The sequence below is a fragment of the Symphodus melops genome (assembly GCF_947650265.1).
Source record: "Symphodus melops genome assembly, chromosome: 13".
In the NCBI taxonomy this organism is placed as follows: Eukaryota; Metazoa; Chordata; class Actinopteri; order Labriformes; family Labridae; genus Symphodus; species Symphodus melops.
In genome coordinates this window covers 20,730,936-20,756,135 of record NC_136703.1, presented here as the reverse complement: position 1 = coordinate 20,756,135, position 25,200 = coordinate 20,730,936, and the positions used below count along the sequence as shown (strand labels likewise).

The following is a 25,200-nucleotide window of genomic DNA, read 5'->3' as shown; positions in this document are numbered from 1 at the left end:
CACCACAACAGAACTAAAAAAAGACAAAACACACAACATGTGGAGAAAGAGGTATTGTTTTAAATGGGAGGTCTGACCTGTCGTGTCTCCAGGTTTGACCTCGGCCTCCAGCTCCAGAGTGATACGCGTCACCTCTTTGTTTGAAGGATTTCGAGCTCGTCGTCCTTTAGCTTTCTTAGAGGAGTCACATTTGAGGTTCACAAACGTCACCAGGCAGTTACTGCACGGCTGCCCGCCTCCTGTGGACAACACAGCAACACACTGTATCATACATGGGAAAAACACTGTGTGAACACATCCCAACGTGTGCATAATAATAGAGCTGAGGAAGCAAGGTATGAGTCACAGGAGCAGACAAATGACAGCAAACTTATTGTGCTCATAATTGATTCATATGAAGATTGTTTTCTGGTTGATAGGACAGTGCAAAGAGCCAGAAGTCGGGGAGAAAGAGAGGAAGTGGTAATGGAGCCACAGGTCAGATTCAAACCCAGGCTGCTGGTTTAGAGGACTTTTCCCTCCCTACAAGGGCCATATATGGGACACGTGCACAAACCCCTCGGCTACTGTACCAGCGCCCCATTGAGTACTGGATTAATCATCATATGCCCATTGCTTGTTTTGTCCAACCACTGTTTAAACCCATAAATATAAATTGTAGGACAAAAAACAAATTGATCGACGAATCAACCTTTAGACTGGATGCCTCTTTTTTAACTCAGCATGTCCCTTTCATTTCCAGTGACAAACGGCATAATAGTATTCACCAGGTTCAGACTGACCTGGCCCGAGTGTCCTTCCTCTGTCCTCCGTCCTGCCCGTCAGCTTCGGGTGCAGGTGACATTTGGCGTTTTTAATCTTGAAAGAAGCCGTGTGCTTCACTGGAGGGGCCAAAGTCTCTACAGACAAACACAGCACAGTTGGTACAAGCACACCGCCACAACAAAGAAGTCCAACTGTCCATGCAGTTGTCACTGACAGATGGGATTGTGGTTTCAGTGTTTAATTCTGGGAATCTGGTGGGCAGCGAACCTATGCAGCTCTGACTGCTGCTGGAGTTGAGCCTGGCGGGGGACTTCCCTCGGAGGATGGGGATACCACAGCTGACAGAGTAGCTGTTATCAGACTCTGGAGATAAACAAGCATAACGAATATGTTAAAAAAAAGGAATTAAAAGAACCTTAGTGCTTTGTGATTAACCATGAGTGATGTACCTGCCAGATAGTGAGCCTTGGAGGCACAGGTCAGCGAGCAGCTCTCTTTTTTCCCCGTTTTGCTGCAGGTCAGAGTCGCCTTTGGGGCCAAAAGCCCTGGAGGACATTTCACCAACTCTGAGAGAGAATAAAACACACACAGGATCACAAAGTGCTGCAAAAGAAAGCTGAAGAAGTAAGATAAAAACCTGTGTGTGAATGTGTGTCAGTGAAGGATCCACAAGGGGGCAGTGCTGTTACATACCAATACAGTCCTTTCTGTTCCAGTGCAGCTTGTGACCTGGTGGACAGGTACACTCGTAGCTCCCCAGGCTGTTTATGCAGCCATATTTACAGCCTCCACGGTTTATACTGCATTCATCAATATCTGAGGAGAAGCATGTTAACATGGACATTTAGTGAGCATGAAAGGACTAACCGTGCTCATTTAGTTTGAAAGTTTCAATAAAAAAAAAAGAAAGAGGAAAAAGAGGATTTTCGTAAGTTCATCTAAAAAAAAAAAAAAAGGTCTGGATCGTTCTTGTTGCATAAAATGAAGTATTAAAACAGGTCTGTTCAAACACAGCACAGCTGTGAGCGAGGAGTTTCTCAGAGGTCGTTTCATCCTGTCACAGAGTCACATTCTGGGGAAGATTAACGTGCTGGCGTCTAAACTTAAGCGATTCCTCGGTTTGATGTCGCCACATTCAATTCCATGGTCAGAAACGTTTTTGCTCTTCAGTGAGAAAGACTTGTGGTGAGCAGTAAATAACGATACCTCTCAAACACATGCTGATTATGAAAAGAAGAAGAAAAAACTCTAAGCATCCGGGATCCATATGTATGAGGATGCAGAAGTCTGCGGACAAGCGGAGGGAGAAGCAAAGAGACGAGACAATGGCAGTGATTGATGATCTGGCCCGCTGATATGCAATGCTCATCCTTGTCTCATTCAATTATTTACCCCTAATAAAGGCGCTCTCCGTGCCTCTGCACTCGCTGATGAAGATGACGGCTTCATCAGAGCTGCAGGGAAATGTGAGCGATTCAACGCTTATCCTCTGATCAGAGCACGGCATTCGAAAAGACAGAAGAAGTCGAAAGGATTTGGCGTCGGAGGAGATGCTCTTCTGCCAGTCACTGTTGCTTTTTCACTTCGTTTCCCTAATATTAGAAAATTAAGCAAGTACACATTTTCTGACCTTTCTCCACATCAGAGACTTGTTCTTATTACAGAAGAGAGGAGTCGAGAAAAAGGACAGAACAACACATAAGGACAAACTGACTCAACAATTGCTTCATGTAATGGCGAGGAATTCAGGGGTGGGTGAGGGAGCTTGTGGAAATCTTCAAATTTGAATGGCTTTTGCGTGCCTATTCATCAACATCAGCGACTCCAAGTCCAAACAACAATGTAATTTGAGTTTTTAAGAGGAATTTGCCCTGAGAACAATCTGTATTTTTCCAATTAACTTGAACTGTTAAGATATCAACTTAAACTCTTGTGTGGTTTTAGGGATAAACTGTCTCTTTCTTTGATCTCTGTGTACAAATATTTGCCAGTAACAGAAGACTTTCTGATGCTGGTTGGATCAAGTGACCAGAATTAAAAAAAACACAACATAAAAAAAACACTTGAAAGTATTTAGTTGAGACTGCTGTGGGTCTATTTTTTTTCATTTTCTTACCAGATAAGCAAAAACGAGCTGCTTGTTTTGTAGCTGAGCAGCAGAATGGCTAGAGATACTCTCACTTGGGAGGAATGCCGACAGGCCTCTGCACAATGCTTGACAGCAGGTCACTGACCTAATTGGGTTTGTTTAGGGTGAGTCTATTGTTAAACACTGAGCAAAGCTTTCTGGATTGTTTGGCAGCTATATTTTGGCTGATAAACTGCACAGGGAATAACAGCACCTTGGTTATATGGTCTGGAGAGAGTGAAAGTACAACAGGGAGCGCCGTAAATCTCAGGGGTTATCTAACAGTTCCGACAGCAGTGATGAAAAGCGAGGGGAAATCATTCATCACCGGCTCTCTCAACAAAAGGTATAGAGAGTCATTTACGCCTGACCATCGTCTCTCCTCTCAGCAGCTCAGTGTGGCCCGATCACAGTCCATCATGAGCGTAAAAGCCTTACAAATCCAATTCTGTGGCTTTTATTGCCTGAGCCTGACAGCTCATATTGCAGCCTGTGTGTGGAAGGGACTCCATGCACCTCAGCCATAGGAAATACAGAGTGTGTAATTCTAGTAATACACAGGCATAAAAGAAATGGAAACAGCCCAGAGATTATAAACGAGAAGTAGCTGTAGTAGACTCTTGTTTCCCAAAGTGTCTTGGACTTCTTGAACTGTGAGCAGATGAGAAAATAAACCTACATGTCGCTTCATATGTTATGTCAGTAAACATATTCCTGAAGTATTTATGATCTCAATCTCTTGATTCATGACTTCCTAAATACAACACGTTGTTTATGTTTCAGTTGTTGTTTATGTAAAGCAGGGTATACTATACGTGGTGCGGCTACTGATGAATGACAAAGTATACTGACGTGACGTCCTAACGACGAGGCCAGAACATACTGGAACTTCCGATACTAAAAAAAACAAGATATCCTCAGAAAGATGCTAAAAAAAAAGAAAAGAAAAGAAGTCTGTTTAAGAGTAGTTCACAAACCAGTGGTTGAATTTTTAAACAGTCTATAACAACTCAATCCAATATGATTCAATACAGCAGACTAACAGTACTCTAAATTGGATATGTTATGTGCTGGGAAAGGACACTTGACACTTTTTATATGAAGACAAGCAGAGGGAAACATAAAGTTAAAGAGTGCAATAACTTGAAAATGGTTTTCCTGAATTGTTTCCCCTTCTTGAGGTCGTGACTTACTGTGATATGTTTGTGAAGGCACATGATTACACACACACACACACACACACACACACACACACACACACACACACACACACCTAAGCGTTAGTCCTCACTAATCTCAGGAGCTTTTCCTATTCTGCATTCAGTTGCAACATTGCTGATCATTAGACCAGTCAAGCTACGGACAAAAAAACACACTAAAAAAACATATCTAGAACAAATCACTGCCAAGCCATGTATTTTGAGTACGTATGCTGTCTGCTCCGTCTCTCCCAGAACTTCAGCGAGGCCCTGAGGCGCTGGAGACAGCAGCAGATTCTTACTGGTGATACACACTCCATCAAAGGGATGCCGCAACACCCTGATGTGCAGTGGCGGGCCTCTGGTTGCCTGGCAGGCAGATCTGACGCCCCCCCCCCCCCCCCCAACATACCTCCTCCTGATACCAAAGGCTGTTTCTGCTATCCGTACAGTGGGTACCTGCTAATGTCTGATGGACATGGTCATACTCCACCTTAAAGTTACTGCTGTTTTCCATGTTTTAGTCCATTAACTACAGGACAAATTGTCACTTCACTTTGCATTGCTGCCAAGTGTAGCATCACTTGTTAGATTGATTTCCTGCCTGCCAGGCACCAACCTGTTTCAGCTCATCTCAGTCCATTTAGAAATCAACTCACAGAAACTTAAAACTGCCTTGTGATGGGAAATAAGGTTGATTGAATCATATTCTCTCATGAATAAGGATGCAGTTGCATGCACACATTATTGAATGGTTTCATTTTTAAGGAAGGTTTTGTTGTCCAGATGTTGAGGTCAGCTGAGAAAAGATGATCAATATAAAGATTTTTTATTGTTTTAATTTAGAAAACAACTAGATTATTAATCCTCTTGATTAAGTGTCAAGATTTTTCAATTTGACAAGTTCAGTTAATTTACAAAGGTCATCTTTATAGTCTTGTGTTATGCTAGGCAGAACGCTAAACACTAAAACCAGTATGCTAACATGCTCACAATGACAATCAGCTCGCATGCTGAAGTCCTGAAAGGATGCTCCAACACAATAAAAGTTTAAAAAACATAGCCTAAAGTTAGAACAAGTTATTCTGACATTGATGTCTTCAAGTAATTTAATGCTAACCAATGACAACATATTTCCAGAACAACATATGTCTGTGCAAAAATAAAAAGGGAAACTTACCCAACATTTGTCAAGAAATATTTCATAATTAAAGAAAGTGATTGACAGCTGACAGATGCGCATTTCCTCGAGCAATGCTGCACGCTTGGCTTAAAACAATCAATGGCTAAAAGGTAGGAAACCAATCAATCTGCACTTATCTAGAGTTGACAAAGCTCTATAGTTTAAACAAAAAAAAACTATGTTTAACAGTCCATTAATACCCTCCATATTGTTAAGACCTTTGTATGAGCTGTCAGCAGGACTTAATATCAAAATTAGTAATCTGTGTCGAGTGTTGTTACAGTTCTCCTGCCAAACTTAAAAGCAACTAATGGATGGTTAGCAGAGAGGTGTGGGATGTAGAGACAGAGTGATGGACAGAAAAATTACACAAGAAACAAGGCTGTGTGTGTGTGTGGGGGGGGGGGGCTTACCTCCACAGTGTGCCAGGCCGTACAGGACGTAGCCTTTATGACAGAGACACTGGAAACTGCCAGCAGAGTTGACACAAAAGTGGTCACAGGCGCGGTCAAAAGAGCACTCATCAATGTCTGAAAGGATAGAAAGACATGCTGTTAGAAAAACTCTCAGTTCCACACAAACAAACAAAAAAAAAACAGGAAAAGATTTTTCATTTTTTAAACTGAACTCTTTCATCTTCCCTTCATGGCAACATTTTCCTTTTCCTATCTTTTGTACTGTATTGTGTTCATTGTTCAGCATGAATTGCAATGGGTCAAATCGTCTCTTTTGAAAGGAAAGATTATTCTGTGCCAGTCTTTTTTTGTGGCAGTTGACCCCTGGAGTCATGCAGTTTTCCGTTTCGATGCGCTGAAATGGAATTTTCAAAGTATTTTTGAAATAACAAGCGGCCTCAGCAGGAGTCAAAGAATCCGCTCATCATACGATAATGGGATCAGAAGTGCAGGTTTGTTCTCCCCCTATAGAACCTGCCAATCCCCTTCTCTGTTCTTCTTTTCGACATATCACATATGAACTGGTCATTATAGAAAAAACTATGATTTAGACCTTGTTTTATGTTCTGAGGTCTTATGGCTCATGCTTTTAAAATTCAGTTTGAGTAATTACATCATTTTTTTTTAGATGTATGATAGACAGAAAGATGATGTTATTGTCTTTGCTCCTTTTCTCTCATCAAACTTACAAAGCCACATTAAATCAGTTCCTTCCTGGCTGTCAGTGGCCTCAGTGTTTTTTGTCTTTGAGCTTTACTGCTCTCCCATTCGTCCTGTTAAGTCACTTAAATGTCATACACTCAAAGACCATAACGATTGATGAAGCACATTGGGGGGGGTTTACGATCAAGGATTCTTTTAATGTCAGTACAACCCTAGTTGAGCTCGGCATGCTGGGAGAAAATGAGGATATGCTACAACTTTGCTGGATGTCTAATTGGCTAATGTGAGAACGGTCTGCTGTACAGTAAGTAAGCCTCCGCTGGGTTAAACAGTAAGGCCATAGAGAAAAGATGACAGGAATTGCCTTCAGTTGCTGGAGATCATTTGAATAAATACCTTAAAGAAGCCAAGAAAACAAGCTGATTTATGCCTTCTTAAAAATCCTGTGTTTTTGTAAAGCACTAAAAATATGTATTCACCCAGAGCTTAATCCTTCATGAGCTAAACTCAGACAGATAAAACAGTCACTGAAGCTAAGACTTGGCAGCTAGTTGTGGAAGCAGAAAAACAAAAATCTGATCACACGAAAAGATGAAAAAGTGTTGCGACTAAAGGCTTATTAAGTGATCAGTTTACAACAGAGAACGAACGCTTTGAACAGGATCCACAGAATGATGTTCAACTGTCTGATTGATGCACTCAACTTCACCTCATGAAGATAAAAGAGAAAACATTCAGATTGAACATTAATGAAATAAGATCATGTTTAAGAATCAAAGTCTGTGGTTCTATTTAAAGCCCGAACGGGAACAAACACACGTTCTCCTGTTGTTTGTCTTCCCTGTCGGCCCCTGGAGATTCTTACCAGCAGTGGTAGATGAGAGCAGCGTGGGTTTCGCACATGCTGTATGATGCATTGCAAAAGTGATTGTTTTCGGCACATTAAGTCCAAAACTTTGCTTAGAACACTTTTAAGAGAACAGCCTGAAAACCGTATGGGAATTTGGCGGGGAGACTTTGAGTTTCGACCTCAAAAAATGTTGCAATAAGTGACGCCAGAAGTCAATCTGCAACTTGTCATTATTTTGTTTATTGCTGTGCCAAGCTACAGAGTTGAAGTGTGAAAACATCTAACCCTTATTTACCAGGCAGCTACGGTGAAGTATGCAGTGGGTGGGCATCATCAGGTGATGTACGTGCAGAGGACCATAGAAAGATAAACTGAGAACTCAGATAACCACGAACAACGTTTCCATCAATTATTGCTTCTCTTTGATTATGTACCTATCACTGCACAGACTGATCTGGGTGTAAGACCTCCATGTATCACTTTAGCCACCCCTTGCTAAGTCAGAAACATTAGGGGGGCAAATGAGGCAGACTGAAGCTAAGAAATAAAGCTCACTACTGTTTATACTGGACAGAAATAATAGAAGCTCTCTCACACGTTCCCTCTGGAGAAAACATACAATCAGATGAGCATCTCCCTCTGAGTGCCCTCATGTGGATTAGGAGTGAGGAGGAGATAAAAAGAAGGGTGTTGTGGGTGGAGGAATGCTGACAGGGGCTCAGCAGGCATGCCCCATCCTGAATTCTGGGCCATGGTCCACTGACAGCAGGGAAACACCGTGACTGTTTAAACCAAGATAAACCCAGAGTTCAGTTTACACATCTCAACACCTCAAGGAGACAGCAAACATCTGTCTAAGTGTTACTGAACACAACAAAACACCAGCGAGCACAGACAATTAATAACCAAACATTCTGACACTGGGTTTTTTAATGCAGCTCACCCTAACTTGTGCTGGGATTATGCTTATCAAAGAGATGCATGATGGGAGCATTATTCACTAAAATAATACGTCTGTGACACACTGTTATGTCAGGGGCATTTAAAGGAGTACAGATTTGACACATACAAATGAGCATTTAATAACTGCTCGGAGCTTGGGGAGTTATTTTTTTTAATATTTGTTTATAAATGGGGTGTGTTGATTTTAAAATATGTGGTTAAAAGACAACACTGACCAACATTTAAAGTATAGAGAACAAAGCTACACAATCAATGGTAAATACAACTTACAAGAAAAGAAATCTTCCATTTGAATGGTAGCTTAGGACTGTATGGACCATGCCATAACATATCGTACCGCATCTCTATTCACTGGATTTTAGTGAAAACCTTTTAACTTGGAGTTGACTTTTTTTGTTTTTCTTAAAATGTTTGTGTTTTCCCTTTTTTTCCCAGAAGACAAATAAAATAGGCCCCCAGATAAAATAGTCTAAATTCAACCTTCCTTGAAAGTTAATTCATTCTATAGTATGGAGAAAAAATACATGAAATTGCATCTTGGGTAATTTTAGCTTATTTGGATCTTGCCCCAAGTAAGGGACTTTAAATTCCTTAAGTTTCAGCCTCGGCTTTGATTTTGATATTTTGTTTAACTTCTCTTGTGAGTCTCTCAACTTTATGGAAGTGTAACGTTATATCCCCAGCGGTGTCTTCAATCACGGATTATATACACAGATACAAGGATCAAGTTTAGTCCTTAGTGTTTGTTGTAGTTTAAAGTGGAACTGGGACGGCACACAATTAAAAGTTATTGCAATGGGATCAGCTAGCAGCTTATTTACATCTCTTGTACCTTGGCACACTGACAAAACACAACCACAGAGCAGCTTTAACACTACACAAGACGAAACTATACAACTAAATCACTGTGAGACAATGATGCTACCACGATGCATTTTACAGTGCTTTGGTTCTATGGGTGATGAAAAAAAATGGCAAGAATGAGAGGGGAGGATGAAGAGCAGACAGGTGACTCAGTAGAGTGGAGTGTGTTTCTGTGTGTGTGTGTGTGTGTGTGTTGGTGTGTGTGTGTGTTGGTGTGTGCGAGCCTGGCAAAACCTCAGTGAACAGGAGGTGAGCTTTATCACAGCCCTCTCTCTCCAGACAAAACACACAGCACCAAACAAGGATATCACTGTTCCAATGTTTCCCCCGTGCACCCAAACAGCACAAGGCTGAGTTGGTTAAGGCATGACGCCACAGAAAACAAGCTGTGATTTACATTCCTTCATGCACAGACCACATTTTCTCAGTTATCTGTATTGTTTTGGCTAAATAAACTTTGCATTGTTTGGCTCCAAATAATGACAGAACGGCATCCCGCCAAAAATAGATTGGAAGTAAAGTGGCTGCAAAGCCCAGCGACTGACTGTATACTTTCTTTGACCACATGAGATGTTTGTTTGCTGTTTGCAGAATGGTGTAATTCAGTGCAACCATTCTAAAACCCATTGCATGACATTGATGTGTACCATGCTGGATATTGATTGACCACATCAATAAAGAGGAGAGAATTAAATAATAGCATGTCATCTGTTTTTCCACTCGCAGACTCCACAGTTCTCGTCTGCCTCTCATCCTTCACCAGATGTTGCTTTAGGGGCTTGATTCATCCAAGACGCATAGGTTTAAAAAGTTTGCATTTTAATTCTTCACACCTGTGTTCTGCTATGGAAAAAATAATAATTTTCTTCTGAAGGTTAACCTCCAAACTCCTGCTGAGCGATGACCACTCCCAAATATACCAGACAAACAAGTCAGAGAGAACTGGGTTGTTTCCTCTGTAAGCTGGAGGGAGCACATACATTTGCAACTAGGTGGAAGTTTACCATTGCTGGACATCAATGCAAAAACAACCAAACTTGTTTTACCTTGATGGCAAGAGGTAGAAAACACTGCAACCTACCTTGACAAGTTCTCTCATTGGTCAGCAGCTTGTAGCCTTTCTTGCAGCTGCACTCAAAGCTGCCCACTGTGTTTCGGCAGACATGATCACATCCACCATTGTTAAGCCTGCACTCATCGATGTCTGTGAACAGAAAATCATCGAGAACAGCTGATTCATCAAACCACTCATCAGAGAAAAAGAAAAAGAAAGAAATTAAAAGCAGCAATACGGGATTTTTTGACCACTTGGGGGCTGTGGGGGAAAAAACGGTAAGAAAACACAGAAATATTTTTTTCATGTAAGCAAAGCTGCTTAGAGGGCTTCTTTTTAAAGGCAGGCCGTTTCACAGCACAAGAGAAACCTAGAGAAACTTAGAATATGATGATTTTTCACGATGTAAGTGCTTGATGACGGTTGCAGGATTCTTCAAAACCTGCGAAATGGTTGCCACAGTTGCCTAAATTTGAACTGAACATCTTGTATTTGCACATCTCTTTAGAAGTCCCTGTGTAATCACAAAAAAACATCTTTGACAACAGAGATCTTCGGCTTGTTGTTTTTGAGTGCTGCAATGCTATACCAACTGCAAGCCTGCTTACAAAACATCAGTGTTCCTATTGAATGCTAATTCAACCTGGAAAAGTACATCTTGAATGTGTTGTGACTGAGAGCTCCATCAAGGGTTTGTTAGGGTCGCTTCGCTGTCAGCATTTCCTCTCAGAGAGTGTCTTGGATCTGAAAACACCATCTAGCATTCATTGTGTTTTGGTTTATTAAGGCCCTCATGTCCAACTTGCGTTGCTTTAGGGAGAAGAGCACTGGCTATGCGCTCTGGATGAGGAGCTTGTGCGCAGAGCATAAAAAAAAGCTTCAATTGAGTGTTGTGTCTGTGGCAACAGTCTTTGAAAAATTGCATTTTACTGAAGGTTTCTGTCCAGTTTTTTTTTTCCTCCACATGGAAGATGCTTGCCCTCCTATTTTGTCTAGAAAAGGAGCAGGGTGTACTGCATGTGGGTGCAGGGCACGATCTGTAGTAGAAACAAATATAGGGAATATCATATAGTTTGAAAAGAGCGCCAGTGACATCTGAAAAGCTTTAAGATTTTCAGCTCCAACCAGTCGGAAAGATTACCTTAGGTGCTGCAGCAAACAGTCTCCTCATTCAAATCTAACGGAAAAAAATCCCCAAAACGTGCTTTTTCAGCTGTTAATTTGTGCACTAGATTTACAAACTAGTAGCTCACATAAAGCACTTCAGCAGGATTTGTAGAGCTGCGTGGTGGTGGCTGAAAACAACACTGAATCATACGGGTACACTTTGGGATGGGGAGATCAAAACAATAGGCTGAAAGAGCAACTGAAGAGCGAAAGAGGAACTGAAGAGCGGGTGGAATTCTCTGAGGATAAGCAATCCTTCACATATAAGTACTGATTTGATCCTAAATGATATAAAATAATTTTAATAGCAGTTTTGTTTTAAGTTCATGAGGTTTATTATGTTTGACAAAAAAAAGGAGGAACAAAGGCAGTTGCTTTCTTACTGGCCCTAACGGAGTCTAAAATCGGTTTGCGTGTGGCAGTAATGGGATGCAGCTCTCACACAGTGAAGCCTCCTGGCAGTCCAGCCTCTGAATCATCTTTGTCCATTTCCCTTGCAATATTATGCTCTTTATTCCTGAAGACAATAACCAATCGATATATCATGTGTTCATCTGGGCTTTTGGTGGTCTCTTTTTGCAAGTCTGGCAGCGGCTCTGATTAATTCAGAATCATCTTACCAAATGAGGCGTCCATCTCTTGAGGGACTCTTCATCATCTGGTTGAAATAAATAGATCAGAAATGGAATATAATATGTCCCTTCCTTACTCCATCTTTGTCTCCGTTCTTTAGAAGTGTGTGGCCTGCAGCAAGCCTCTGTCTTCTTGTGCCAGAGCTGCCTGGGTTTGTTTTCTCCTTTGTTTCCTCTCAAACCAAACTAACAGAAGACAATGTACTTTTATTAGAATTGTTTTTGTGCTATTACAAGCTGTGGAAGGCTCATAGATTTCTATCCTCGCTTTTCTGGCAAAAACAGATTGCCCTCATTCGCTCAAAAACATTGTCTTCTAACCGACTGTCAGCTAGGCCTTTGTTCTCTGATACACATAATTATCAGGTTTTACCTGAAAGTTAAGAATTGATTTTATTAGACTTGAAAACTTTCTGCGGTATGCAGGTTGCTTGAGTTGAGAAGCCTCTGCAAACACTCAGAGAAGTGGATGATGGTAATTTAGGGGAAAAACTGTCAAGACAACTGGTGCTTTGACAAATTATTACTCACAATATGCAGCAGAAAAGAAGCGAGTCGTGTTACATTGGTGGCACCAGTATGGATTCAGACATAGGAAGAGGACTTTCGGGTGAAAAACAATGATTGCATAGCATATACAGAAAAAAATCCAACAGTCAAGGAGCTAACAGAGAAGGTGGGGATTGTAAATAACTTGATAATTCCTGTGAGCTCCAGGCAGAGAAAGGAACTCCAATGTGCCTGGCTACACGACAAGGGGGAGATTATTTTTGTGACGGTTGGACAGGTGTGGTTTGAATGATGATGCTTTACCTTTGCAGGTCTTTCGGTCTGGCTGCAGAGTGAAGCCAACAGGACAGCTGCAGCGGACTCCTGTCACTGAATCATGACATGTGCTATCACAGCCGCCATTGTTCACTGCACAGGTCTCTGCAGGGAAACAAGCACTCGCAGTCAGAAAAATACATCATGGATATGATGTTGTTCTACTTATTTCTCCTCATTGAAACGGCGTACATGCAAACAGGTGTTAAGACTAAAAATAAAAAAATAAATAAAAAGAAGGCACACTATAATATTTCTTCTTTTTGTGTGAGGGAAAGAAGCAGAGTAGGTTTTCATTAGTTGTACATGGGAAAGAAAAGGAGACAAGATAAGAAAAGGGGCATAATTACAGCAGGTGGATGGGAGGCACATGGAGAAAACTGAAAAAACACTGGTGAATGAAAGGGTCGTGAAAATGACATATTACAACCAACACAGCCTAAAACAGGGGTTCACATGGTTTTTTTTTTCCTGTGTGCAAATGTGTGTGTAAAAGTACAGCGCGTGTGCATGTTTGCTTCTCTTTGGTCGACAGAAGTCCCACTGTCAGGCATCCGTCTTGAGTGCACAGGTTTGACTTCCAGACAGATGTGAACAACGCCCCCATTTTTACTTGGTTTGGACAAAAACCTCAGGTCTTTTTAGGGGGGGGGAAAGCAATTTTAGCAACCCGGCCTCAGTGTTGGTGCTGATTTGAAAGAAGGAAGGTAGTCAGTCAGAACAGGATAGCTAAGGTTTCTTCCGTAGACAGTGACACATTTCACAGTGGTTTTCATTTGAAGCAACAGAGCAGGTGAAATGTCTTCTCACATGCTGTAAGAGGGGAGCTGTGTGTGCCATAATAGTTTTTCACAGCTTTACAGAAATCCTCACACACTTGAGGGCAAAAAAAAAAAAAGAAAAAAGAAAAAAACACCTCTTTCATCTGCAACAATCACTTTAACTTTGTATAAGGCGGCCGGCCATCCTCACAGCTCATCACCTCTGTAATGGGCTGAAGGATGTCGGCTGGCACCTTTTCTAAAAAAAAAAAAAAAGGCCAAAGCACAGTTGAGCTCAAAGACTTCACACTGATACGGAGGTGGCAGCTCACACGTGGCACTAAAGAAGAAATACAGCTGCACAAGGATCCCTTTGGGGAAACACCTAATCCTCTTCACTGAAATCTAAATCTGCTCTGCCTGTAGCAGCCATGATTAAACTTTCTGAAGCTTTGTCAAAATGAAAAATATAAAAAAACTCAACTGTAGACTGCAATTAGGCATCAAAGCAAAACAGGTTCTAACAGTGATGTAATCATACTTTTTATGGCCTTTTATAGACAACAGCTCCGAATGCTCTGTAAATGTTGTTGCTAAAGGCAGAACATGATGCATTAATATACTGGGGGGGAGAAGAAATAAGATAAACACTTCTTGAAAAAAAAAAAAAGGCTCAGTAATATCAAAGTAAACAAAGACTAGTTACAGCTAAGAGAATGGGTTTGTCCCAGGTCACATGAACCTTTACACCCGAACAGATATATAGTAACCAATGTTTCATAGTTTGCTTCATTTTCTGTGGCTTGTTGCAGCAGGTATGAGTAAGTTCTATCTTAAGTTTGAGTCACACTAATCCCTTTGTTGGAACAAGTTAAACTAATTTAGTTAGTTTGCTACTTAAGTTAAGTCATTGTTTATTGCTGTTTATTGTTTATCTGGATCCTTTTATCCTCGTCACTTGGCCACAGCTACTCTTTCCGGGGTCCGCCTGGGGTCAATGTTGGTTGCAGCAGATGCAGTGAGTGGAGAGTCTGTTGGGGCCTTAGGGAAAACTCAATTGAGGGGGGTCCTCCAACTAGTGGCCATCATCATTATTTCTGCCAGAGTCCTGAGACTAACTCCTGTTCTCTCTTTTTTCTTTTTTCTCTCCAATTTATGGAAAGTTCCTCTTAATTTTTCCATGTTGACTTTCATCGACAACCTTTGGTTTTAACAGCAATAATTTGGACTACTTGGACTCAACTAGGTTTGGTGACTGAACTACGACACTGTTAAAGCAGACTATGAGCAAGTTGCAAGATTTAAATTGTAATTTATCCCTATGTTGGAATTATCTCAATTCATGCGACATCTTAAATGTCAGGAGTGCGTAATTCTATGCTAAATTAGAAATAACATTCAGAAGAGGCTACATTTGAACTCCAAGATAGTGAGAGCTGTGTTCTACATTCCTTTAAAGTTCTCAGGTAAACATCTATTTTCTCTCTTTCTTTCTTTATCTCATATTAAATTCTTTCTGTAGTTCTTACTTTCTTCCTGTGGTTCTTAGTATATGGGTTCAGAACAGTTCAGCTAATAGCCAGAAAATGAAAGTGCGACAACATTACACCATTTCTGGCCACGCTATACTGTCTTACCGTCAGTTTCTGATTTTAACATTTAAATGGCAGTACACTTTTTATCTGGTTGATTTCCTAAAGTATCAGACGCCAGAAAGCAAAAACAAGCAGAAAGTTAAGAGTTGACATTTTCCTCAACAAATGTCCCTCTCTACTGTAACATTTCATTGAAGTTTTTAACAGTTCCATAATTCCCACTTTTAAGAGTAAAAGTTACACATGCTCGGTTACATTACATTCAGTGTTGAAATCCTTCTCTTTACGGTGGTTCCACAATAAAGCTACTTTTCTGTTGTTGGCAGTGAATCCGTCTCTGATCCTTTGCAGGATAATGACAGCTTTTTAAGGAGTATTAGGCATAGGTGGGGGCTTCCAGTTAATACCTAAGTCCCAACCCAGGCTTCAGAGAGCAGCACTGAGTGTTCTATAATATAATTGCAAAGTGTGAGCAGAGACAGTTGGCAGACGAGATGATAAGACAGTGTCAGGACTTGCCTCCAAAACGCTTAGTCAGGCAGCCATCTCACCAAACTGTAATGATCATGTGTTAAGAGAGCAAAGAAATACTTCTGACATTATGGTTTTGTGAAGACGGGGGAGAGACACACATGCTCTGGTATGTGTGTGGGTTTGTGTGTTTTGGATGCACACCAGCAGCAGCCTACAGTGCACCAGGTTGGGACCCGCAATTACAGTAACTAAGAGTGGGCAGACTTCAGTGAATTTTCTCCGATATGACGTGTTTGGTAAAATTCGGAGCCTCAACAGATTATGTCTCATACAGAGAGGTGCAGACAGTGAAAATAATCTTTTAACAGCAGCAAAGGATTTAGAGCATTTGACTCTCATAAGAACTCATGTCGAGAACCTTAAAGCAGCCTGTCTGTAAGAGTAGCTCAGAAATGCAACAGAAACAGATACATTTTGTATTTATTCATGCAAGCATGCTAGAATGAGCCGATATTATGGGTTAGGGATGATCGAGAGGTAGTAGCCTTAAAATAATGTAGTACTGGATTGGCAAGGAACCGGGCGCTTGTCACTGCTCTATAACCTGTTGGTCCAGCCAGCAGGTTGCACTGTTCTGACACTGCAGATTTAAAAGGCCTGCCAGCACCTCCATGACTTTACTCAATATAGCCCATGGCATGTACACATGCAACTCCCAAAAAGTTCTGCTTGTGTGAACTCAAATAGCCAACTTTCCTGTTTTTCCCTTTTGACATCTATTTTGGGGCTTTTTCTGATTTATTTCAGCGGACAAGAGACTGGATAGTTTTGAGACTTGGAAAGAGAGAGAGTGGGGAACAACCTGCAGGCCGTCTACCCCAAGGACTACAGACTCTGCACATGTGGTACCTGACCCAACCACTTGGCCAACCAGCACCACACTGCGGAAGTGGCTATTGCCAAGTTTTTGATTATTGGTGGATTGATTTTGGTGAAAGAGAACAGTCTAAATCTGCTATTTATATTAAATGTTATGAACACTCTTTATGCAAGGATTTAGTTTTTAGGGGTAGAGGGCTGATGTTGTAGGGTTAACGATGTAGGCCACAGTTGATAAGCACATTTTTTCTCTTATTGAAATCAGACTGGTACTCTGTATCGGCCGACATATTCTGGTATCAGAATCAGTGTCAGGAAAGAAGAAATGGTGACACACTTGACATTATCCCTTTATGATGACGTTAACAGGAAAGTGGACAAAATTCTGGCAATTCCCTGGGCTATTTAACTATCGTAAAACTTTTTCTTGCCCAAGAAGCAAACATGCAGCTGGTTATTCAGAAAGTACAGATGTTATCAGACAAAATCGTGATCTAAAGCTCAGAGGTGAATTCTTTCTCAATTACAAAAAAACAAAAACAAAATATAAAAGCTCTGAGAATTTGTTAACGTTTTCCACGGAGACAACTGTGAAAGTAAACAAAAAAAAGAAAAAGAAAAAAGAAGTTGCTTACAGTAGGTAACAGCAACATAGTAAATCAGCGGGGATGAAAACTGATTAAGGCATTACAAAACACGTCTCTCGCTCCTTATATTCTATTTCTGAGAGAGAGAAAAAATGGAACTAGGACACAAAATCCTAAAATAGGTCAGATTGTTTTAATAAAGCATGTAGCAAAGTCAATGTACATACAGTAGTAATGACTTAAAACACTTCGTGTTTTAATTCCTACCTTGAACAATACACCCCTGAGAACAGCCCCCCCCTCCCAACTCTCCTGGATTGTATAATTTAACCATCAACTCTTTGATGTATCAGCCTTCAAAAAAGTACTCACAAATGTATGAGAACATTTATTCATCTTCATTTTTGCCATAATTACTAAAATACTCTCATTTCTGAAGTTTGGTCGGATAACATCAGTAACATTATCTCAATGTAAAAACACATTAAAAACATGTTTCTTTCTTTGTACTGTGTGTGTGTTATGCGTCTACTCTAAGGGATAGTCTTGTATATCCCTGGCTCTGTAAATGTAGCCTTTGCAGCCAATGTGCCAACATGAAGGAATTCAAACAACTCAGTGACTTTAACAAGGTGTGTGACATCAAAACGTTTGAACTGCAATACCACATTTGTTGTGTATTTCTTATCTTGCGCCTGTTGTTGCTTTAACATTGGCCAGATAAACAATGAAACGACAGAGTCTCTGAGCACAAGTATGCCATCAGAAAAGCTCCATGGCCAGGCATTTCTAAGGTCAAACAACAGCAATCCAAATTGTTTAATGGTTGAAGGTTTAGAAACTATTTTTGTAACCGACCAAAACCATTATTACCTTTTATATCAAATGAAAGTCTCAGTATATCCAGGGTTAAATGAAGAAACTGGCTTCAGTCCTTGTAGTTGTTTATCTACATTTTTCCTCCTATTTTGAATTCCATCTTTTCCTGTTTTTACATGTGTATGGGGGTTATTTGACCCTCATTCACACCTGTGAGCTCAATCAACTCCGGCTCAGGTGATCCTATTTGTCTGGTTTGTATTTAAGTAGCTGATTGTGTGCTGAAGATGACACTCTGAAGAAGGCTGATTATGCTGCTGCACATCTGTTGTAACCCAGTTTGTTTGCCTTGCTTTAAAACTTCATAAAGGCTTTTTATTTTTATTTTTTTCATCTTTAAAGTTCTGTGCGATCACTTTACTGCAAATAAAGTAAAACAAATGAATTTGGCTACAGAATAGAAGAAGAAACAGGACTGGGACAAGATGGGTGTTTTGCCCTTTATTGATCCTTAATTGATTTTCTTTTACCATTTAATGACGAAATACCAAATGTGCATAAAAGGCTAGTTTAGAGGGATTCTTTTGTATGAAGCACTGTTTAATCATGGGCATAATAAAAGGTTAATAGTCTGTGATGATGACATTTTGGAACACTGTGGCGGAGTGAAACAGAACATGCTCGTTTTTTCGAAAACAAAACAACAACCAAAGTCTGCCTCTTAAAAGCTTTCACATTTAATTGGATGACGTCTTGAATTTTGGACAGAGGCTTCTTTCCCTTTTGTTAACAGATCCTTATTCAGTAGATCAATGGACTTTTTTTTCCATTGGGGAAGTGGGGAGAGAACTATGTCTGAGCTAGTAGATCATTTAGAAAATCCATCAAAAGTAGTACAGGTCCTGTTGAAGTAAATGATCTGGTTGCTGGAACCCCAACAGTTCATGGGGCGCCCCCTACAGACAGTCCCCTCGCACTGACATCCTACCATTAATGTGACATGCAGTAGTGCACAAGTGTATTTCTGGCCTTTGCATGAGAACAACATGTCTCGCAATAACAAACTTGGAATAATAAAGTACATAGTAACAATTATATAATCATATTAATAATAAAATCATAATAAATACTAATAAAAACAGAAGTCCCTTATTCATCAAATCTCTTTTTCAAAGCAGCAAAATAAGCATTAAATTCATGAATTACCTGAAAATAGTACTAGTTGTGTTAATTCACTTATTTCTATTATTCTAAAGATGACTACAAGATGATTTTTGACAAGAACACTCATATACCATATCAGAGTCAGTACTTCTCTTTGTATAATGTTGGTTTTGATGATCAGAGGTCCCCTGATCTCAGCTGAGTTTTCAAAAGATGTGGTGTGACACAGCAGTGGTTGTTATTGAGAGGGCATTCGCAGAAGGAAGAGGCAGACAGGGGGTCGGGTCAGTGGTCAGGGGTCAGAAGGATGATGCCCTTGTGGGAAGGGGAAGGGCCTGATCTGAGTATGCCAAGTTAGCTTCCTTTACTCCCCACACCCACAGACCCCAGAGAGAGGAGTCAGAGGAACACATATTTACCATTGGGGAACAGCTGTGGGGCTGCCTGGGACTGGACACTCCTCTCCCCTGCATGCACACGCACACGCACACCCACACACACACACACATACATTATAAAAACACTACTTGAGTTGTGTGTACCATTCATAAGTTAGCAGAACGCTAACAATGTCTTCCATTTTCTCTGTGATTTTGGAGAGAAAAATGATAAAAAATGATATAATTTCAAGTCTAAAAATACATATATACAGTATATAACTGTATCCTCTACCAAGGCAATGTTGATATTTTTATGTTTAGCTTGACTGTTGGTATATGCACTAACAGCACAACCTGTCCCTGAAGTCTACAGTATTTTGGCTAACACCAAGCTAAATTAGTTGCAGCAGCTTTTTGTAGCCACTTGCTCAGATAGCCCTGTTTCTGTCACAATATCTAGTACATAGCATTAAATATAGACTGCATAGAAACTTTACAGGCGTCATGTTTTACCATAAACTATAAGAAGACAACAAACAAAACATCTCCCTCAAAGCGAGCTCTGTTTACTGATTGGCCACAAACCCACCTACTCTATGTTAATAAATGGGACAGAGGAAGAGTAACGAAAACTTAAACTGTGAATCTCTGCTTCAAGTTAAATGTATGATTCGATTAGCCAAAGCGGCATGATGTTAATAATCCAGTTCTAACTAATACTGACTAAGCAGACTATCCAGATGAGCAATATGAGCACTTGTCAAGGGCGTATTTTAGCTTCACTTTTGTACAACAGGAGGAATTGAACATGTTGTCCATCTTTATAGACAGTCAATATGTTTGACATATTTACCATCTCAGATTGACCAGAAGACTGGATCTAAAAGATAGGCTACAAACACATGAACGCCAACATTGAAGCCATTGCTTCAGGCAAATTGAACTTTAATGTTAACTTCACTGTAATTGGGACCATCCTTAAAATGCTTAAAGATCCAATCCTGAAAATTCATGTCATTCATCATCAAATAATTTCGCTGGTTTCATACAAATCAGACTTCTGTTTTCAACCTGTAGAGACGCCCTGTTAGCCATTACATAGAGTGCAGTTTAAAAGCATTTCCGCATTGGCTAAGGGACTATTTACACCTCTTGTAGGCAATCTATAAGAGGTATTCATCATGTTTCTATATTCTAATGTGCACATTATTTATTTCTACAAAACTGCAAAAAAAGAAGACACTTGTAGCATACTGCTAACTTGCAAAGATACTGTTTCAGAACAATTCTAATTTAATTATTGCCAGGTATAAGTGGGCTTGGAATAGGGTGGATCATGAATGAAGAGGGTCCTCTCTTCCAAATTAAACAAATCTTTAAACAAATCTTTATGTTTATGCCCACAGGAGGAAATAATGACACGAGAATGACATCATGTTTTTTGGAAAGAAAATAAAAACAACTCTTACTGGTATCAGCTGAGCAAACAGCTGGGATTGTTTTCCAGTTCCTAACAAATTATTGATGAATGATGTTTACAGGTCCTTGTTGAAAATTGAAAGTGTGACATCTCAAGGGAAAAGGTGTTACCTCTTAACATGCAGTCATGCATACTGTATAAACAGTCCACACATTGCAAACTAAGTGCAGTTGTGTTGCTTGTGTATTGCGAGATCAGGCTCTTGCTAGTTAGTATGAGCGCTGTGAGTCTTGACAGACAGAGCGAGTGGTGGTTAGTGCTGCAAGCTGAGAGACAGAGACAGCCAGAGTCCCGTCTGTGCTTTATGGTGCCTTTCAACGTTCGGATCATTTCAGAATTAATGCTGAAATTAAATGAAAAGGGCTGTTTTGTCAAGTCTTTAAATTTTAAGTGCTGTCAATTATTAAAAAAAAAACTTTCAGGAAGCATTGGTGTACTTTTTTGTTTTTACCTATAATTTGTGTCAAGTGATAACTTTTAAGTGATTTGCTTTTAATTCATCAAATTCTATGAGCCAAATGTGTCAAGTAAATCCCATTTGCCCAAAGTGTTGCTTTAGAAAATAACATGGCACACACTCAGTTTTGAACCAGGCTGGGAGAAGAGTTTTAACCTTTTAGCACAGCAATAAAAAAGGCCTTTTATGAGACCATTTTTCAATTGCACCAATAACTACCATGTTATGATCCTAGCACTACTTCAGTTACAAGAACATTATTTTAGTTACAGTCCCTGTAACTAAAGCATAGTTACTTACTGCATGAGGCTCGAGCACTTTTAAGGTGCTAGATGAGGAAGCAGATGTTGAACACGGACGATAAAGAGTAAGCACCACAGAGCATGCACCGTATCGACTGCCACTGCCCAACATTTCCTGATACCAACATGCAGTTTCCAGAAATAACCATTCTCAGAGCAATGGGACTGTGAGATTTATCTGAACGCATGAGCATGAATGAGTAGACCACCCGAAATGAGAGTGTGTTTATGTCATGTCATATGCATTTACATGCATGTGATGCATGCATGCAGGATATGTACTGTATGTTTGTGTGGTTGTTTGTATAGATTTCTGTTTGTATAATAAAACGCATCTCCTTCTCTCCATCTTTGTGCGGCTGTATGTGTGTATGTGAATGTGTGTGTGTGTGTGTGTGTGTGTGTGTGTATGTGGCATAGTGTGGCCAACTCTTCAGATGATTGAACTCCTGAGCATGTCTGCATCTGCCTGCTATTTGTGAATGTTTATGATTTGCTGTGCTAACAGCGTGAACGCTCCCACATGATAGCTACTTCTCTCTGGTATCTGAAAGTACTCGATACAAAGACATTTTTGCACAAATAAACCAGATTTATTTTTTCAATCTGGCTTTACAAATGAATGATTATCTTTGGAAGTGTGTGTGTGTGCTTTTGTGAATGAATGAACTAGAACAAGCCTTACTAGATGAAAATCCCCACTGACAGTTTGCAAGGTAACCACAAGGTAAGAGAGGAAAGATGAAGAACCAACACCACCAGCGTAGTGTTAATACAAGTTGTACGACCCAGCCAACATGAGGAAAGACACCAACAAATTAAAGAAAAAGACAGAATGCATTGAAAAACCCCTCAAGATGGTTTAACATTGAAAACACTGCAGGTTGAAAGAGCCCACACGACTAACGAGAAAGCCACTGACTCAATGAATCAGAAATGTTTCCATATAACCGTGAGCCTAAACTGGGATGCATTTTCACTCTGTGTTGTTGCTATGGATACCCGGTACACTGTATACATCATTAATTATCCCAAATGTGATTACCGAGAAGTAATCATCACTATGTGCCTTGCTGGTTCATGTGCTGGTAGTGTATCAAAATAAACCCAGCGAGCCATGTTTATCTATCTTATGACATTTCAAACTATTTTAAAGTGATACAATTTTCAAGTCAGAGTTCTCGTTTCCATGTGAAGCCGGTAGTCTTCCTTAAAAGCAGGCTTAGGCTGTTGAGTCATATTAATCCAAAACTATAAAAAAAAAAAAATTACCGCACGTATTAGAATATTGCTTTAATCTGGGGACAACTTGTAAAATCAGAGTACACTTGTGCAGCTAAGTGTCATAAAAAATAACAGATATGTTACAGCTTGAATTACTTTCAAATATTTTCTTATGGTGGAAACCCGACACATTTACAGTCCTGGTGCACAGTGGCAGGGCTTTTACTGAAGGTCTTCCAACATTCCTGTCACTCACTCCCCCGTCAGTGTTTCATTTGGCAGATCGCTTGTTTTATTGAGGTTTTATTAACTAATAGAGTGTCTGGGAGACAGAGCGCCCCAGTGTCGACCGCAGAGCAGCCCTCGCTCCACCTCTGTAACCCCAGACTCTAAAGGGGGGAAATCAGAGGTTTTAACTGGCTGACTGTTTTCTAATCTGGCACACCAAATGTACGGGACAGGCTAAGACATATACTTTGGTTGCGGTCAGTTTTGTGGCATCCCTCTGGCCTGGCAGGGTACGTCAACAATGACAGGTTGGCTGACCAGTCTTTGACACGGGTCTGGCTCTCATCAGGACCACAGTAATCGAGGGGATCCAAAAACACTGAGCTAATCAGCCACTATGCAAACCAAACTCTTCAGACTCAACAACCACTTAAAGCAAGTTTCAGCTTCTAATTCTATAACTGACAAAGAAAATATGTCCCGTTCAACTCACTGAAGCCCACAGTATAAAAACAGATTCCCAACACAGCAAAGTGCATGCTTGAGTGGTTATAATGGGTTTGTTCTGTATACAGGAACTATAAAATGACAAATTGATTAAACACGTGTATAAAAAAATAAATAAAGGCCTGTTTGCAATACTGGTCAGTTTAAAATGAACACTTGACCAATTGAGAGGCCAAACGGATAAAAATGAATTGTTAAATTCTGCATAGCTAAACGCAATCTAGTTTATTGAGACCTGAACTCTGACTCTATTGTGTCTCCAGTTTCAATCTGATGCCCTTCACTACGCCCTTAATACGGTTGGGTAGCTAAATGATTTTTACTCAACTTAAGTCAACTGAGGCAAACACTGAGAAACGTCAGTGGAAGGTTAGGGTGTCAGGTGTTTGTGAGTAAATCCCCATCGGGAAGCAGCAGAGGAATTGACCCAGGCTTTAATAGGAGGTTTGCGAATGACTGCACGGCTGACAGACGGAGAGGAACAGTGAGAGCTGACGCACAGTGTCAAGTGAAGAAGTGGAGGAGGACAAGGACGAGGAGAAGCCAAAGCAGGTGCAGGAACTGAGAGGTTATTGGAGCAGCAGCAGCGGCAGAGAGGAAAGCACAGTGGATGGTCGGTAGCCTTTTGTCCTTGTATGTCACAGTTCAAGGCTTTCAGCTACTGTAACAAGGCCTGTGGTCCAACTTTGAACACTATAAAACTAATTTCAAACATTAATTAAATTGGCTGGAGGAAATTGGGCGCCAAGTTAATTTGTTGGTTCTACATTTTGTCATTGGAAAGCGATTATTTCTTTGCCCTCGGTATCTGGATGAGATGACTCACCTACACAAGTCTTTCCATCGCTGTGCAGGACAAACTTCATGTGGCACGAACACTTGGGGCCATGGTCTGTCTCCTCGCAGATATGCTGGCAACCACCGTTACCGTAGTTACATGTCACTATCAAAGAGCACATAGTTAATACAAACACGACACACAGGATATTTCACATCCTTGAGAATTTTTATGCTTTTACTGTCAGAGTTGTCAAGAATGAAATGACTCAAAAAAAGACCCGGCTAGAACATTTAAAATCCCCAAGTGGATATACACGCCTCCTCCGAATCATTGGAAGTTTATGTTTCTGGCTTAATTCGGGCTTCATGACGTCCTCCTTCATAGAGCTTGCAGAGCTTGTCATGTCAAAAAAAAAAAAAAAGACCGACTTAAAAAGATGAAAAGAGATCCACATTGCTGCAGATGTACACCAATGTGTTAGTAGAAAAGGTTGTTTGAACTGCAAAAATATGCTTAATGGGTTACGGGTCCAAATCTGTGCACGATAATGTGTCTCCTGGTGAGTTGTCGAAGAGTCCCAGTCCACCTTTAAGAAAAAGCTACAGATCCTATATGAACACAGTGTACTAAATGATATTGATGACGATTATATAAATAACGTTTTGGATTTTGATGAGGATATTAAGAATGATGACTTTGTGCTTACACCCTGTCTTCATGCTGTATGTGCCATGTCTGTCTGCCTCTCTATTTCAACATGAAGCCTTTATTTTCATCTCGTCACAACGGGACAAAAACGTCTGCTGACATTGTA

General features: G+C 40.4%; 1 protein-coding gene across 3 annotated transcripts in view; it reads right to left on the bottom strand.

Moving 5' to 3' along the window:
- scube3 (signal peptide, CUB domain, EGF-like 3) overlaps nucleotides 1–25,200 on the bottom strand; it is a 75,380-nt gene that overhangs the window by 6,587 nt on the left and 43,593 nt on the right. The window contains exons 6-15 of one of the 3 annotated variants that reach the window (XM_079358599.1): nucleotides 24,432–24,548; nucleotides 19,447–19,494; nucleotides 12,737–12,853; nucleotides 10,152–10,274; nucleotides 5,689–5,805; nucleotides 1,459–1,581; nucleotides 1,215–1,331; nucleotides 1,033–1,128; nucleotides 783–899; nucleotides 78–239 (exon numbers count right to left, since the gene is read on the bottom strand). In XM_079358599.1, the coding sequence (XP_079214725.1) occupies nucleotides 78–239; nucleotides 783–899; nucleotides 1,033–1,128; nucleotides 1,215–1,331; nucleotides 1,459–1,581; nucleotides 5,689–5,805; nucleotides 10,152–10,274; nucleotides 12,737–12,853; nucleotides 19,447–19,494; nucleotides 24,432–24,548 (1,137 nt within the window). Of the gene's footprint in view, nucleotides 1–77; nucleotides 240–782; nucleotides 900–1,032; nucleotides 1,129–1,214; nucleotides 1,332–1,458; nucleotides 1,582–5,688; nucleotides 5,806–10,151; nucleotides 10,275–12,736; nucleotides 12,854–19,446; nucleotides 19,520–24,431; nucleotides 24,549–25,200 lie in introns of all 3 variants that reach the window. The other 2 variants (XM_079358598.1, XM_079358600.1) reach the window with 2 other exon arrangements.